Source organism: Pezoporus flaviventris, unplaced genomic scaffold (genome assembly GCF_033815535.1).
Source record: "Pezoporus flaviventris isolate CSIRO_AGI_PZ_B2104156 unplaced genomic scaffold, CSIRO_AGI_Pfla_v1 ptg000176l, whole genome shotgun sequence".
Lineage (NCBI taxonomy): Eukaryota > Metazoa > Chordata > Aves > Psittaciformes > Psittacidae > Pezoporus > Pezoporus flaviventris.
The window spans coordinates 304839-321695 of NW_026892724.1; the positions used below are offsets into that span (position 1 = coordinate 304839).

Here is a 16857-nt window from a genome sequence, read left to right on the forward strand (position 1 = left end):
CCCCTGCCATGGGCAGGGACCCCTTCCACTGGAGCAGCTTGCTCCAAGCCCCTGTGTCCAACCTGGCCTTGAACACTGCCAGGGATGGGGCAGCCACAGCTTCTCTGGGCACCCTGTGCCAGCGCCTCAGCACCCTCACAGGGAAGAGCTTCTGCCAAAGAGCTCAGCTCAGTCTCCCCTCAGGCAGGTTAAAGCCATTCCCCTTGGCCTGTCCCTACATCCCTTGTCCCAAGCCCCTCTCCAGGTTTCCTGCAGCCCCTTCAGGCACTGGAGCTGCTCTGAGGTCTCCCCTTCAGGAGCCTTCTCTTCTCCAGGCTGAGCACTGGGGGATGCTCTGCTTTAGGGGGGGAGGGTGTCACCCCCCCCCCATGTCTGTCCCTTGATGGGATAAACGGGACCAGGCTCCCCCTGAGCGAATCCCTGCGGATGGAGCCAGGATAAAAGGGGCTCCAATGGCGGGCCGGGAACGCCTCCTGGGTGGAGGAGCCAGCTCCTGCCTGCCCGTACACGCTCCCGGTGCAGGGCCGGAGGAGCCGATGGAGCCGCGGTGGCAGCTCCAGTTCCGGGTGATCATGCTGGGGGACTCCACGGTGGGCAAGTCCTCGCTGCTGCGGCGCTACACGGAGGGGGTGTTCCTGGATGCCATCAACCAGACGGTGGGGGTGGATTTCTACGTCCAGTTCGTGGAGCTGGAGCCGGGGCTGAGGGTGAAGCTGCAGTTCTGGGACACGGCCGGGCAGGAGAGGTTCAGGTGAGTCCTGCTCTGCCCATGGGGGCCCCTGCCTTAGAGAGCTGTGAGCCAACCCCAATGGGCGTCCCTTTGCTGGGGATGGAACCACAACGCCCGGGCAGGCTGCGGGAGCTCAGAGGAGTCAAAGCCAACGGCGTCCCTAAGGAACGGAGCCCTTGATCCAGCCCTAAGGGGGGTCAGGACCTCCCAAGCACCTCTTTGCCCCATGAGGGGATGGGCAAGCTCAAGAGACATGGATGTAAGGGATGGGAGAGCACCAGGACCATGGCTGGAGGAGATGGGAGAGCACCAGGACCGTGGCCGCAGGGGACAGGAGAGCACCAGGACCATGGCTGGAGGGAATGGCAGAGCACCAGGACCATGGCCACAGGGGATAGGAGAGCACCAGGACTGTGGGTGGCTGCAGGGGATGGGAGAGCACCAGGACCATGGCTGCAGGGGATGGGAGAGCACCAGGACCGTGGCTGCAGGGGATGGGAGAGCACCAGGACTGTGGCTGGAGGGGATGGGGGAGCACCAGGACCGTGGGTGGCTGCAGGGGATGGGAGAGCACCAGGACCGTGGCTGCAGGGGATGGGAGAGCACCAGGACTGTGGGTGGCTGCAGGGGATGGGAGAGCACCAGGACCGTGGCTGCAGGGGATGGGAGAGCACCAGGACGGTGGCTGCAGGGGATGGGAGAGCACCAGGACGGTGGCTGGAGGGGATGGGAGAGCACCAGAACCATGGCTGCAGGGGATGGGAGAGCACCAGGACGGTGGCTGGAGGGGATGGGAGAGCACCAGGACGGTGGCCGGAGGGGATGGGGGAGCTCAGGGGCTGTGCTGCAGGCAGGGGCGATGCTCCCCCCCCTTTCTCCCATTGCCCCAGGTCCGTGACCCGCTCCTATTACCGCAACTCGGCCGGGGGGATGCTGCTGTTCGACCTCACCAACCCCGCGTCCTTCCAGAGCGTGCGGCGCTGGCACCGGGAGGTGACGGACACGGTGCCCCCGTCCCGCATCGTCTTCCTGCTGGTGGGACACAAGAGCGACCTGGCTGCGCAGCGCCGCGTGAGCAGGAGGGAGGCGGAGAGGCTGGCGGCGGCGCTGGGGGTGCAGTACATCGAGACCTCGGCCAAGGACGCCACCAACGTGGTCCAGGCCTTCCGGATGCTGACGGTCACCATCTACCAGGCGCTGCGGACAGGGCAGCTGGCAGCCGGCGAGGCCTGGGATGGGGTCAAGAGCAGCGTCCCGCTGCCGGCGCCGCTCCAGGCTGCGGGGACGGAGAAGGAGAAGAGGTGGAAGAGCTGCTCGTGCTAGAGGTGGGCACTGGGACCCGGGCGCTGTGGGGCACGGAGCGCATTAAACACCCCTGTTCGGTGCTTCTGCCTGTGTGTGAGTGGGGAGGGGGGGACAGGGCAGGGGTGGGTGTCACCCGTGTCCCTCTTCTGTTCTGAGGCTGGGCCCAGCCCCTGGGGGTGTCACCGCCTCCCCCTCGGCCAAGGGCTCGTCTGGACCCCTTTTACTGCCCAACCCTCATGCTGAGAGGGCCACGTCCAGCAGCCCCTCCTGCACACCCCACGCTGGGACCCCGGCTCCATTGCTCATCCTCAGGCACCACATCCCATGATCCAGACACCCTGGGCTGCAGGCAGGAGGGGACGGCGCCTGCCCCTCTGTCCACACAGCAGAGACCAGCCCAAACCCTTTCCCTTCTCTCTAACACCACCAAAAGGGATCTTGCACCAGAGCCAAACCCCGGTGATGGAGCTGCTGCCCCTTTCTCTCTGCACACCCCAGCAGAGCCCCAGGCTGTAGATTAACTTCTTTATTCCTGTAAAACAAAGGCAAGTCCTTATAGAAACACTGACATTACAAAGTACCGGGGCAGGAGGGAGGGCACGAAAACCTCTACGGATGCTTCTAATACTGTCCCACACACGCTCAAACGCTGTCCCCTGGATAATCACTGAGAGGAGAAACCCACGTTCAAGTCACAAAGAGTCTTTGTTTCCGAGACCCGCGGCGGGAGGAAGGGGCTGGAATCTCCTCGGGAACTCCAGGTATTGCTGCACCACGAAGGGGAAACCGATGCTTCTGTGTGGAGCATGAAACCCCCGACCCCTGCGTGGTGCTGGGGGGGCTCCGGCGGAGGCAGATCCCAAACAGGCGCAGGCGGCTCCTCCCTCCCGGCTCAGCCCTGCGTTATTTCTTGGTGGTTTTGCGGATCAGCGCCATTCTCTGCAAGAGAGGAAGAGAAATCCCTTGGGAAGGCGAGTGCCTGGGAGCAGGCTCCTGCAGAGCAGCCTGGAGTGGGGGTGTCTGGGGTGCCCTGGGGACAGGCGCTGCCCGACTCGCTCCACACAGGTCTGGCAGGTCTGCTGGAATCTTAATGGGGTCCCAAGTGGGAGCCAGAGGCAAAGGCAGAGTCTGTGCTCCTCAGCATGGGAAACACGGAGGGATGGGGAGTGCAGCGATCACAGCCCAGCCCGGGGGCTCCTGTCCCTGCCAGAACCTCAGGAGGGGAGGTGCAAAACTGCCTATAGGAAACCTGGAGAGGGGCTTTGGACACGGGATGTAGGGACAGGCCAAGGGGAATGGCTTTAACCTGCCCGAGGGGAAATGGAGATGGGACCTTAGGAAAGAATTCTTCCCTGTGAGGGTGGTGGGACACTGGGACGGGCTGAATGCCCCATCCCTGGCAGTGCTCAAGGCCAGGCTGGACACAGGGGCTTGGAGCAAGCTGCTCCAGTGGAAGGGGTCCACCAGACATCATCACTGGATGAGCTTTATGGTCCCTTCCACCCACACCATTCTGTGATGCTGTGATTCTATGGGAATCATCCAGCAGCTCCTTCCCCAGCTCTGACCATGCACTTAGAAGCCAACACAAAAGAGCAAAACCAAGTGATTTCCAGTTCAAAGCAGGCGGAAGAGGCTACAAATTCACCTCGTGCTACGAGTCCAGTACCACTACCACCCCTCCCCATATCACACGTGCGCCATGGGCTCCTCACCTGTTTGTGAGCTTCTGTAGTGCAGGCTTTCTTGTAGGGCCTGATCTCTTCAGAACCAAAGCCTGGGATCCACATGTTCCACTGACGCTCTAGAAGACAGAGCACAGCTCAGCTCTGCCCTGACTGCAAGAGCAGCCCCATCACCGCAAGCCCCCTGACAGCACAGCAGTGCTGGAGGCGTGCTGGGGATCCACACACCAGTGAGGAAAGGGAGTCCCAGCATGAGAGGGACGTGGAGCTGTTGGAGTGAGGCCAGAGGAGGCCATGGAGCTGCTGTGAGGGTTGGAGCAGCTCTGCTCTGGAGCCAGGCTGAGAGAGCTGGGCTGGGTCAGCCTGGAGAAGAGAAGGCTCCTGAAGGGGAGACCTGAGAGCAGCTCCAGTGCCTAAAGGGGCTGCAGGAAACCTGGAGAGGGGCTTGGGACAAGGAGCTGTAGGGACAGGCCAAGGGGAATGGCTTTAACCTGCTAGAGGGGAGACTGAGCTGAGCTCTTAGGCAGAAGCTCTTCCCTGTGAGGGTGCTGAGGCGCTGGCACAGGGTGCCCAGAGAAGCTGTGGCTGCCCCATCCCTGGCAGTGTTCAAGGGCAGGTTGGACACAGGGGCTTGGAGCAAGCTGCTCCAGTGGAAGGGGTCCCTGCCCGGGGCTCTGGATGAGCCTTAAGCTCCTTTCCAACACAAAGCAGTCTGGAATTCTCTGCAATCAAACCCCAGCTCACTCACCAAGATGCAGCTGGACATCCTTCACTTCCAGGGTGTTGGACTTGCGGTGCCGTGCGAGCTGACAGGCCGCTGTCACCACGCTCTCAATGAAGTCATCAGCGATCTGCAGCAACATCTGGGGCAGGACAAGGACAAGAACCGGTTTTCTCAGGGCTGAGCAGCTGAAGTTGTGCACCAAGTATGAAAATGAACCCTCAGAAGTTCCCATTTCAAAGGGGTTTGCTGCAATTCCTGTTGGAAACCCCTTCTTGGCACTGCAACGCCAATGGAGGGTTGCAGGCTGCAGCGAACGTGAGAACTCACAAGTGTCCAATGAACCAACCCTCCCTGCTCTGCACAAAGCATCCATGGAAAAGCCTGGACCTGCTCTTCCTGCAGCCCCTGGCACACGTTGGTACCTACTTCCTCCACATCCTCATCCAGCTGCTCGTTGGGATCCACCTCACGCACCAGGTCCTGCAACTTCTTCTTGGTTAAAACCTGAGAGTGTGGCAGAAGAGGAGCCATTTACTGCCCTGCTTCTGCCAAAGCCTCCTCCCCAGCTGCCTCCCAGGCCCAAGTCACACAAGGATCAGCTCAGGAAGGGCAGCGATAAGAACTAGGAGGTGCTAAAGAGCCGTTTTCAAGCACCAGCAGCTGCTCTGAACAGCATGCAGCAGGCCAGGAGAAATAAGTCTCCTGCACTCAACAGGTGCTGCAATGCTGAAGCAAGAAGGGACAAAGGCAGAACTGGAAGCCTTGAGAGGCAGACAGCAAGTGCAAGCACCTATCAGTGACTAAATCTGTGCCCAGGGCACAAGGAAAGTGTTTCCATGGCTCTGGCTCTTATCAGCTTTAGTGCTTCCAATGGGAAACAGAGGGATCTGTGAGTGTGGGGTCACTCAGGGGCAGAAGGGAACAGCCCCAACAGGGCAGGGAGGAGAAATCCTGCTGATGCTCAGCATCAGCAGAAAACTGGGGTTTATAGGATCTGGATGCAAGTTATCCCCATGGATCTGCCAGCTGAACCAAGACACACGTAGGGAATTCCTGCCCTTGCTGGTGCCATCACACCCGGTTTGTTTAAAGGGATGAGCACAATTCCCAGGGAGGGCACATCCCGGGGCTGATGGGCAGCAGCACTGATACACACCAGGGGCTCCCCATCGAGCACACAAGCAGGTCAGCACCGCTGCCACCCTATAAGGCAGAGGCCCCTTTAGGCACTGGGGGCTGCTCCTGTGCTGTCCTGCAGTCAGGAATGCAGTTACCTGGTTGCTCTCAGGGCTGAGGCGGCCTCCCCCGCTGGGTGTTCCAGGCATCTTTGCCACGGCGGTGCTGTTGGCCATGGAGCTCTGAGGGGGGGTGCTGGCTGGTTCTGGCTTGATGGAGGAGAAGCTGGAGAGGTTGATCAAGGTCGAGGGACCAAACTGGTTCATAATCTGTTGGGCTTTAGCTTTTAGATCATGCGGTTTCTCTCAGCCCTGCTGCTTCTTGGGATGGGGGGCACGCAAACCGGTCAGCTGGGAAAGGAAAGGAAAGGCATGGTTAGCAGAGAGAGAGGGGATTGAACAGGAAATCACATCTTTGTCTGGACAAACAAGTGTCCTGGCAGGACCTGGAGGTCTGCAGGAGGCTGGGTCTCTCTGGACAAAGCAGGAAGGGAGAAGCAACACTGAGAAGAAGAGAAACCTCCTGTGGTGCAATGCAATGGTTTAGGATGTGAAGCACATTTCTCACACTGAATCCCACACGTGGCCACCCACACCCTCTGCTCAGCACCCTGCTTCATTCCACAGCATCATGGAATGGCTTGGGTTGGAAGGGACCTTAAAGCTCCTCCAGCTCCAACCCCTGCCACGGGCAGGGACCCCTTCCACTAGAGCAGCTTGCTCCAAGCCCCTGTGTCCAACCTGGCCTTGAGCACCGCCAGGGAGCACAGATATCCCCTGGAGGACAAGGAGCTTTGAAGAAGAGACCACACAAAGAAGATGGAACCAAAGGCAGCAATGGGGGAATGGCAGGGACAGTGTTGGAGTCTCCATCTCCATGCTCCATGGGCCTAAGACGGGGTTCAAGCTCTGCTGGGTGCCTGCTGCAGTGTGAAGGTCTCGTTTCTGGCCCCATCAACACTTCAAGCCCTCCTAAAATCGCATCATCGGCTTGGGTTGGAAAAGTCACGGATGAAGAGAGCATCCGGTACCTGTGCCCCAGGCATCCCCCATCGTCAGGACAAGCTCTGTTAGTCGGGATCAACTCACACCAAAACACACGGCAGAGACCAGGCAGGAGCACCTGGAAGCTTCATTCCAAGGCACACTCTTGCACAGACGGACACGGAGCCCTTGGAGCAGGATTTATGCCCCAGACACACTCTGCAGCTCAGTTTCTACCTCAATTTCAGCTAAATTAACACGGGAAAAGCAGGATTCTCACACCTGAAACCCCTCGGCTGGTGTTTCAGGACGAGGAGCTCAGCAGAAGCTCAGGAATGAGCTCAGGTGGGGCTTGGCTTTGGGTCAGGCTGATCACACCACAAATCCCCAAAGCAGGAATCCTCGCCCACCACACAGGGAGGGGATCCTCAGCCAGGAAGCACGTTGTGAGCATGCAGTTGTTGCTTCCCTTTTATCCCCCCCTCTACAGGTTGTGAAGACCCCCAAAGATGAAAGAAGGGGGATGTGCCCAGGCCAAATCCCACGTGGCAATGCTGAGCTTTCCTTCCATCTGTGTCTACATCAGCAACCACTGTGGGGCCAGCGAATGGAGAGGCCACTGCCCAAAGCCTTCACCCTGCTCTCACCTCCTCCTCCTCTTCCACACAACTCTCATTCCTATAGGAACACCCATTCAGAGGGGAGACAGGCAAGAGAACACACACTGACAGCACCAGAGGGCTTATCTATAAGAGGATAGGACCTGATCCCAAGCAGATCATTCTCTAAGGACCCCAAAGCAGGAGGAGAAACCTGCCCCGGTGTAATTCTTGTGTCAATGCAATGCAGCCGGGGCAGGGATGGGGCTGGTGCCTGCAGTCAGCCCTCTCAGCCTCCTGCGGCAGCTCCCTGAGGTCCTACAGCTCCCATTGACCTCTATGGTGAAGCCAAGCCAAGCCTCAGCACTTGCTCCAACGAAGACACGAGGGTTTCCAGCAGCTCCAAGGGGTTTATAAAGGGCCGGATGAGGCCCCCCCCTCGCAGCACCCACACTCGGCATCCAGAGCTCATCCCCCGTGACAGGACCGGACCGAGCCTCCCGCCGGTCACCGCGGAGCCGGGGGCGGAGCCAAGGTCACCGGTAACCGGTATCACGGCCGAGCCCCGCTCACTGCTGCCCACCCCCAGCCACCGACCGGCACACGGGCACCGGCTGCACCGGGGCCCGGCCCCGCGCTCCCTCCGTGTGTGAGGCTGCGAGAGCCGGTGCAAAGAACGCGGAGCTCCCCCTCCCCACGGCCCCGCACCGCCCCACAGCCCAGCACCAGCTGTCCCGCTCCATAGCCCCGCACCGCCCCACAGCCCTGCACCAGCTGTCCCGCTCCATAGCCCCGCACCGCCCCACAGCCCTGCACCAGCTGTCCCGCTCCATAGCCCCTCACCGCCCCATAGCCCTGCACCAGCTGTCCCGCTCCATAGCCCTGCACCGCCCCACGGCCCCTACCTCCCCATAGCCCCGCACCGCCCCACAGCCCCGCACCGCTCCACAGCCCCGCACCAGCTGTCCCGCTCCATAGCCCCTCACCGCCCCATAGCCCTGCACCAGCTGTCCCGCTCCATGGCCCCGCACCGCCCCATAGCCCTGCACCAGCTGTCCCGCTCCATAGCCCCGCACCGCCCCATAGCCCTGCACCAGCTGTCCCGCTCCATGGCCCCGCACCGCCCCATAGCCCCGCACCGCCCCACGGCCCCTACCTCCCCATAGCCCCGCAGCCGGACCGACCCTCGGCTCGCTCCGCCGCGCAGCCCGAACCCTTCCGGGGGGACCGGAAGCGCTCCAGGACGCAGCCAATCAGAAAACGGCGCCGCACCCGCCACGGCACGGCCCTTGCCTCCCAGGCTCAGCTAGGAGGTGTCCCAACATGCACCGCGGGATTTGCATATGGCTAATAAAGGGTGCGGAGAGGCAGGAAAGCGATGTTTTGGTGGGAAAAAAAACAGTAAAAACGCAAAAGAAGCGGTAAAACATAGGGTGCAAGATGGGAAGAACTGGGATGGAGGCGCTGAGCGTTTGGCGAGAGGATTTCCTCGCCGTGAGCTCGGCGGTAGTGCAGCGCTTTCCGGTGATGGCGGGTGGGAGCGGCGCGGTAAAAAGGGCTTCTGCCGTGCGTGGCACGGGGGGGCCCCGCGGCCGCTCCCGCGGAATCGACATCAAGAGATTTCGGAAGCACAATTTTTGCAGTGGGGGGGTCGCCGGTAACCGCCTGTTCCGGCGCCCCGGGAGGGGTCAACGACAGAGAAAGAGGCAGAGAGCGCCGGTACCGGCGGTGGGGACCGCAGTGCCGGGGCGCTCCAACCGGTAGCAGCAGCAGCAAGGGGGGCTTTGACTGCGCTAGTCAGTTTGTACCGGTACGGGGGCAGCAGTGGAACGCAGCCCTGACACCGGTGGGACCGGAAGCAGAGCAGTGGGACTGAGACTCTGCGTGTGCTGGTACCGCAACCCTGCGTGCAGTGGTACCGGTACCAGTGGCAACAGGATTGGTACCAGCGGTAGCACCAGGACCCTGCGTGCAGTGGTACCGGTACCAGTGGCAACAGGACACTGCGTGCGATGGCAGCGGGACTCGTACTGGCGGCAGCCGTGGCACCGGGACCCTGGCGTGCGCTGGCAGCGGTACCGGCGGCAGCGCTCCCGCTACAGACACAGTACATGTGTTCAAACACGGGTGTTGTTAAGAGCCCCCCGCACCGCCGCTCCCGGCTTCACAAGGCTTCGTGGTACACGTGTGACAGCGTCGCCTCCAGGCCGGGGCTGTCACCCCACGCCGCCCCACCGGGTCCTCCCCACGGCAGCTCGGCGGGCCGAGGGGCTGGGGTGTGGTATCGCAGCGACGGGACTGGGGCTCTGGCTCGCTGAAGGGGGTGGCATACTCGGGCTCGGGCGGCAGCGGCTCGGCGTACTCGTGGTGCCTCCCCGGGGTGTCGTAGTGGCTCAGGACCAGCGGCAGGGCGTAGCCTTCATCCAGGCTGGCTTGAAGGTGGAGGGAGCGGGCTGGCTGCCGGGGCTCAGCTGCACCAGGTCTGGCTCTGCGTAGTCTGCAATGGGGGAGCCGGGCTCTGAGCGCGGGGCTGGCCCCACAGTGCTGGAGGGGTCACAGAGCCACGGACTTGTTCATTCTGGAAGGGAGCTTAAAACTCATCCAGAGCCACGGGCAGGGACCCCCTTCCACTGGAGCAGCTTGCTCCGAGCCCCCGTGTCCAACCTGGCCTTGAACACTGCCAGGGATGGGGCAGCCACAGCTTCTCCATTCAACCCATTCCAGTGTACCACCACCCTCTTGTGCCTCAGAGCTCATCTCAGTCTCCCCTCGGGCAGGTTAAAGCCATTCCCTTGGCCTGTCCCTACAGGCCCTTGTCCCAAGCCCCTCTCCAGCTTTCCTGCAGCCCCTTCAGGCACTGGAGCTGCTCTCAGGTCTCCCCCTTCAGGAGCCTTCTCTTCTCCAGGCTGACCCAGCCCAGCTCTCTCAGCCTGGCTCCAGAGCAGAGCTGCTCCAGCCCTCGCAGCAGCTCCGTGGCCTCCTCTGGCCCCACTCCAACAGCTCCACATCCTTCTTTGTGCTGCTGCCCCAGAGCTGGATGAGGACTGCAGGGGAGGCCTCCCCAGAGCACAGCAGAGGGGTCATTGTGCTGCTGTTCCAGATGTGGGCTGGCTGGAACAAACCTGCACATCTGGCCCCACCAAGGGCTGGGAGAAACTGGAGTGACCCATGCCAAACCCCACTGAGGGCAGAACACCCCCCCCCCAATGGAGGTGGGCACACCAAAGCAGTGCTGGGGGGGGGAATGGGCCCCCCAGGGTGCAGTAGGGGTGACATAGCCCCCATTCGCACCCTGATGTCCCCATTACCTGGTGACATCAGGTCCCCTGGCGCAGGCGCTGTGGAGAAGGAGGCCAGTGTGGAGCCGGGGGGTGGCAGGGTCTGCAGGGAGCACACCGGGCTTGGATCCAGCTTGGGGTGCCCTGAGCAGAGAGCAAAGCCCCCCGTCGTCACATGCACCAGGACCCCTGGCCCCATGGAGGTCTTGGGGGCACTTCTTTACCTTTCATGATCCCACAGCTCAGCTCTGCCGCTGGTTTTCTGCCAAGGGGGAGAGCAAGATGGGGGTGAGGGGGCCCCAGCACCGCCCCCCTCGGTACCCAGCTTGCTGCTGTGTTTTGGGGGTCAGGATGGGACCCACCTCTTCCTGCGGCACAGGAAAGCCAGCACCAGGAGGCTGGAGCAGAGCAGGACAAAGCCGCCAATGAGCAGCAGCAGCAGCAGCGTGGAGCCTGGGGAGGGCGGGCAGCATCAGCCCCTGGGTGCCCCCGTCCCATCCCTCTGCACCCATGGGTGCCAGACGCCCATGCAGAGCCACCAGAGAAGGGAGGGCAATCAATGTGTTCTCACAGCCCCACAAGACGATGCCACGATTCCATGGCACCCACCTGCCTTCTCCGGGTCCAGGGCGACACCAGGGGATGGGTGCATGGCTGGTGGGGACAGGGACCTCCCTGGGGACACCGGGTGCTGTGGGGCAGAGCAGGGACTCCATTGGGCACAGTGGAGGTGCCATGGGGACATGTGGGATGGGGCCACCCCCCTAAGGGGCTCACCATAGGGCCGGGGCGCTCGGCCCCGCGCTGACTGACATCCCACCAGGGCCACCTTCATGGCCACGTGCTGGTGCCAGCTCTGGGGTGTGACACGGACGTAGCGCCCAACGATGGGGGGGATGAAGGCGTTGGAGACCTCCCCGTGGCTGTCAGTGTTGCCTTCAAACACCTGCCAGAGAGGGTGAGGAGGTGCCCACATGTCCATAGGCAGGGGGGCTACACCCCCTTAATGTCCCCCCATCCTATGCCCACCTTGTCCTCCTGCCCATTGCTGCCCCTATAGGGCCTCCAGTTCTTCCCATCGCGGCTGGAGGACACGCAGTAGGACTTCACGTAGTAGTCGTGCTGCTCCGAGGAGCCCTTGGTGATGATGCCTGAGGGAGGTCCCGCTGTCAAAGGCCTGGGGGGCTGTCCCAATGTGCCCCATTGCATGGGGCAGAGCTTTCCCGGCTGGAACCACCCCCATCTCTGGGATACCCACATCCCTGCTGGGAGGGGATGAGGAGCAGGGGGACCCTCCAGCCTTGGGAGGTATCCAAGTGCTGTCCCCAGCAGCCGATAACCTCCGGCCCCGGCTGCCAGCGCCACATTCCTGCCTCCTCCAGCCTCCGGCTGGGACAATGGCCCCATTTTCCCGGCACAAAGCCCCCGCTTCGGGCTGGCTCCGGCCGAACAAAAGGCGTTTGCTGGCACCAGATGCAGGAGCAGAACATGAACAGAGCCGGCTGCGGATGTGGGGGGGCACAGGGACACCCCCGTTTGCACAGTTGTGTCCCCAGCACTCACCAGTGATGTTCCTGCGGGCGCCCAGGTCCAGCTCCAGCCAAGCAGCATCAGAGCCGGGTTCTGCTGCCCAGGAGTGCCCGGTGGTGCTGAGCGCTGCCCGCTGGGCTCCCCAGGCTCGGTCCTGGCCCAGTGCATCCACCTCGTGCCACCAGGACGAGGCGTTGAAGGCAGCCACGTCCAGCACATCAGCACAGGCTGGCAATGGGACAGGGCAGGGTGAGAGCCAGGCTGGCACCGGGGCTGACTGCCAAAACCATGGCTTCATTTGAGGGGAAATGCGGGATATACCTTTATGGAACAGGAGCCGCTTCTCGGAGAGGGAGCCCCTGTGGGGAGGAGGGACCCTGTGAGCAAACCCGAGGGGGGGCTGCAAATGGTGCGGGGCACAGAGGGAGGTCCCCAGCACCACCTCCCTCACCTTTTGGAGTGGAGCCCATTGGCAAAGGCCGACTCATAGAGCGTGATGCCCTTCTCCCGTGCCAGGGTGACCTGCCCACCCTGCTCGTCCGCGATCACCCCGGCGTGCACGGCCGCCTTGCACAGCACCGACGTCTGCACCGGGGAGCAAGGGGGTGAGACCGGCACCCTATGGGGCACCCCATGGCTGAACGCAGCCCCGGTGACCAGCAGCACCCCCCATGGCTCTGCACTTACGTCCCGGTAGCCCTGGCTGGGGTTGCCCCAGATGTCCCCATCGATGTCCTTGCAGCCGGCAGGGCAGTACACACTGAAACACACGGGGACGGGGGGGGACGGGGCTCACCCCCATCCCAATCCCCTCTGCTCACCCGTCCTCCAGCTGCACCCCAAGAGTCCCATGAGAGGGGATGAAACCGGGGCTGGTGGAGACCAGCAAAGCACCTCCTGCCGCTCACCTGATGTGCTCCTGGGTGTAGTGGGTGCCTCGAACCAGGCAGGAGACCAGGTCTGCAAGGCAGGGACACCCCAGGGTGAGGGACCCCCTGCCAGCACCTCATCCCCTTCCCACCGAACCCTGCTCCATGGCTGGAGGGGTGGGGAGGGTCCCTGCAGCCATCAGCCCCCTCCGCCCCATCTCCCATGTTTTGTCCCCAGCCAAGGGATAAGGTGATGGGACCCCCACCCAGGGGGTGTCCCCGGGGGATGCTCCCCCCTACCTGGGTGCTGCGTTGTGGCGTAGGACAGGAGGAGGCCCCGTCCCGAGCGGTGGCTGGTGCTGTTGAACAGGACGGTCACGGTACTGGAGTTGGTCACCAGGAGAGGGGTGGCCGGGACAGCATTCCTGCAGTACGGCCCTGGGGACAGGCAGAGGACTGGGGTCTCAGATCCCGGAGCTCCAGCCTTTGGGCTGTATCCCCACGTCCCCTTTCACAGGTGCCACCAAAGCTGCCTCCTAAATCCCCCTCCCATTGAATCCACATTAATTTGCAGCCTCCATCTCCCTGATTAAACTTCGGCTTAGCCGGTTCCTTAGGGACATCTCTGCTCCTGGCAGGCCCCAATCTCTGCACTGCCATCACCCCCTCGTTGTGTCTCTGCTCTGCATCATGTCCATTACAGGGGGCTTGGGGCACCCAAACCCATCGCTGCCCTGGGGACAAGGAGCTGTGCCCCTGTGTCCCCAAGGACATGGTGCTGGACCTCAGTTTCCCCACCCAGACCCGTACCCTCACCCTGCCTGGCTCATGTTGAGCCCAGGGGACATGGGACACTGCAGGGATGTCATAGCATTTCCCCATCACGTCCCCTGCCCCTCACCAAGCCTCAGGTTTGCTCCTCCACACCATCAGTGACACTTCCCCCCCCCAGCACTGTAAAATCCCTCCCAGACCATTAAATCCCTCTGGGAAGCATTTGTTTGAGTAGTGACTGGGCAGATGGAATGGATTAATTGGTGCCTGCATCTGGTCCCTGCTGGGTGCCCCCCCCTCAACCCCAGCTTGGCAACAGCCCCTTCCTTGGGTATCCCCCTTCTTGGATATCCCCTTCCATAGATTCCCCCGTTCCTCATGATGAAACCAGATAAAAAGCCAGATTTTCCTGCTGTTATCCCTATCCAGCACTTTGCTACCAAGTGATACCCCCCTTCACCCCCCTCAGTTCTCTCCTTACCATAGGAGATGCCGGCCTGGGGGTCAGTGAGCAGCAGGGAGCTGCTGGCGCAGCGCTCCGAAGGCTCCAGGTCCACATCCCCAAAGGTGAGGAGGAGGAAGGTGCCCGGGGAGCTCCGGAGCCGCCAGCGGCACGTTGTGTGGTTGGGGTACGTGCCCGGGTAGTTCCTGGAGCTGAGGGTGCCGCTCTGGGGGGTCAGCAGCGTGTGGCCACAGCCGTCCCCTATGGAGAGACCAAGGAAGGGGTGAGCGGGGCTCCCTGCCTCAGTTTCCCTCGTGGAATCACCCCCATGGGCACCTGCATCCCCTTCTTCATGCAAAGCATCTCTTGCTTGACAGGGATCCAGGGGTGACGCTGCCTCAGTTTGCCCCCCATGCCATGCGGTGCAGACCCAGCTCCTCTGCACCCCCCCAGCCCAGGGGGACCCCAATTTGGGGGATACTACAAGGGGCAGGACAAGGGTAATGGCTTTAACCTGCCAGAGGGGAGACTGAGATGGGATTTTAGGAATTCTTCCCTGGAAGGGTGCTGGGACACTGGGATGGGTTGAATGGAGAAGCTGTGGCTGCCCCATCCCTGGCAGTGTTCAAGGCCAGGCTGGACACAGGGGCTTGGAGGAAGCTGTTCCAGTGGAAGGGGTCCCTGCCCGTTGGAACTGGATGAGCTTTAAGGTCCCTTCATCCCAAAGCAGGCTGGGATTGTGCGCTAGAGAGGATGCACCCCCCCATGGAGCAGCACCTAGAAACCCCTGGCTCCAGCCTTATCCTTGAGGATGACCCTGGGCAGCTGCATCCCCATCGCCTCCTCCCCGGGCATCCACCACAAAGGGGCTTTTCTCCAGGATCACCACCCCCGGACACGGAATATCCTGGGAAGTTGAGTTGAAAGTGCCCGGAACTGGGATTTCCGGGCAGGACTGCGATGCGGGAAGGGGGGAAGCAGGGCTGGGAGATGTGGGGTTCATCCTACATCCCCCAAAGAGCCGCTGCTCCTGCCAAGCAGCAGCATCCCAGCAAGAAAAGGGCTTTGCCCCTGCCTTGGCTCCCGTTGCCGTCGCCCGGAGACGGGACAAAGCCGGGGAAAATCCCGCAGGGATAACAAAAAGGGGGGGCCGGAGGTGGACGGTGCCAGCGCCTCCACAGAGCCCATGCGGGAAGGGCCAACCGTGGGGGGGGTTATCCTGTGGATGAGCCCTGCACAGGGATGTGGGATGAGGTGAAATTCCCACCCCCAGCAGGGCAGAGGAGGGATGGATCAGGTTGGGGGGGGGGGGAGCAATAGCACGGGGACACCCCAGGGTGGCCGGGACAGCAGCTCCCAAATGGGAGAAGACAAGAAACTGGGGGTATTTTGTGGCAGTTTCCAGCAAGGAATGTCAGATCCATTGGGATCCGCATGGAAAACCCGCTCTGGGCAGACAGCCTGGTCAGCACTCGAGCTGGGGTCTTGGATGGACCCCCCAGCCCCGGCTGCAGCCCCCGTGCTGGTGGGGACCCATCCCAGGAAAGGAAAGCATTACGGCTGGCACATGCCAGACGGGAATGGCAGAAATAAGCCGGGAGCTGCGGGCGCACCCGGGAATTCGGCTCCAAAGAGGTTACCAAGGGGCTGGGAATGACAAAAGCCACAGGAACATTCCCCCACCCCACCAGAGTAAAACCAACTGCCAAAAAGAACGGGATAAGTGGCTTTTCCCGCTGGATGATGGCGCGCAGCGGCTGGGATCAGCCCTTGCCAGGGATTTGTTTGTCTTCCCACAGGATGCAGGAAAGACACAACAGGGCGACGCTCCGGGAAGCACGCTCCAGCCCCCGGGAGAGCTCCCCCCTTGTCCACCACAGCCTTTGGGATGCACTGGGAACCCGCTCCCATAACACACGGACGGGACACAGCGGGGTCCTGCCCCGTGCCTCGGTTTCTCCTCGCTGGGGGCGACGTTTCGGCCGGTCCCGGATGAGTCGGGGACGTGTTTTGGGGATGAGGTTTCGGGATGAGGAAATCCCTTGGTCTGAGTGTCCCTTCGGAGCATTCCCGGTGCGAGCATCCCCGGGACGGAGCCCGCTGTTCGCCTCTCCCCTGCAACCCGGGAGAGCCCAGCCTCTGGGATCCCGCTCCTCCAGGGTGTATGGAGCCAACGCCGGGATCCCCGGGATCACGCTGGGACAGGAGGACCGGGCCAGGAGCCGCGGCACTGGGTGTCAGGGAGTGATGGAGCGGGGAGCTCGTTCCGTCCGGAACCGGAGGAGGTGGACGGCGGGGACCGCGTCCTTGTGTGGTCTCTGTCGGGGATCGCTACCGTGGTTCGACCCCGGTGCGGTCGCAGTGAGAAGCCCGTCCCGTCCCGGTACCGGGGAGGGCGGACCGCGGGGTCCCGGTGTGGGCTCGGTACAGCGGAGCCCATCGCGCTCAGAGAGGAGCCCGTCCCGCACCCATCCCCGTCCCGACCCTGCCCCATCCCTGCGGGTGAAGGGAGCCACTGGGAGCGGGACTCACCGTGCTGCCCGCCGGCCGTGCGCAGCCCCAGCGGCCCGAGCAGGAGGCAGCGGCGGAGCAGCGCCATGGCCAGCGCCATCCTCCTCCTCCCGCTCCGCCGCCACCGGGACTCCGCAGCCCCGCCCCGCTTCTCCCATTGGCTGCCGCTGCCCGGCCCCGCCTCTCCCATTGGCTACCACCGCCCTGCCCCGCCACGCCATTCGTCAGCGGCCTTCTCAATCAACTGCCTC

General features: G+C 62.5%; 3 protein-coding genes and 1 non-coding gene across 5 annotated transcripts; 2 read left to right on the top strand and 2 right to left on the bottom strand.

Moving 5' to 3' along the window:
• Positions 1–418: 418 nt before the first annotated feature.
• On the top strand, positions 419–2095 carry RAB42 (RAB42, member RAS oncogene family). Its single transcript, XM_061480242.1, has 2 exons — positions 419–751; positions 1621–2095. The coding sequence occupies exons 1-2, from the start codon at positions 453–455 to the stop codon at positions 2051–2053; spliced, it is 732 nt and encodes a 243-aa protein (XP_061336226.1). The 5' UTR covers positions 419–452; the 3' UTR covers positions 2054–2095.
• A 446-nt stretch (positions 2096–2541) lies between these two features.
• Positions 2542–8494, bottom strand: TAF12 (TATA-box binding protein associated factor 12). 2 transcript variants are annotated; one of them, XM_061480215.1, is made up of 6 exons: positions 8359–8494; positions 5719–5970; positions 4871–4948; positions 4469–4583; positions 3751–3839; positions 2542–2974 (listed from the first exon to the last, which is right to left on the bottom strand). In XM_061480215.1, the coding sequence occupies exons 2-6, from the start codon at positions 5884–5886 to the stop codon at positions 2939–2941; spliced, it is 486 nt and encodes a 161-aa protein (XP_061336199.1). In that variant the 5' UTR covers positions 5887–5970; positions 8359–8494; the 3' UTR covers positions 2542–2938. The 2 variants fall into 2 exon arrangements, with proteins under 2 accessions (XP_061336199.1, XP_061336200.1); XM_061480216.1 differs by lacking the exon at positions 8359–8494 and adding an exon at positions 8108–8131.
• A 258-nt stretch (positions 8495–8752) lies between these two features.
• On the top strand, positions 8753–8883 carry LOC133261996 (U11 spliceosomal RNA). Its single transcript, XR_009741192.1, has one exon. It is a non-coding gene; the product is annotated as a U11 spliceosomal RNA (small nuclear RNA).
• A 389-nt stretch (positions 8884–9272) lies between these two features.
• LOC133283489 (discoidin, CUB and LCCL domain-containing protein 1-like) lies at positions 9273–16834 on the bottom strand. Its single transcript, XM_061480294.1, is given in 18 exon segments — positions 9273–9500; positions 9503–9631; positions 9634–9699; positions 10511–10624; positions 10705–10742; positions 10843–10933; positions 11090–11120; positions 11122–11171; positions 11258–11426; positions 11510–11631; positions 12044–12238; positions 12332–12369; positions 12462–12595; positions 12698–12770; positions 12919–12970; positions 13180–13317; positions 14135–14356; positions 16628–16834. Coding segments are annotated over 18 exon segments (1965 nt in total). The 5' UTR covers positions 16797–16834; the 3' UTR covers positions 9273–9366.
• Positions 16835–16857: the final 23 nt, after the last annotated feature.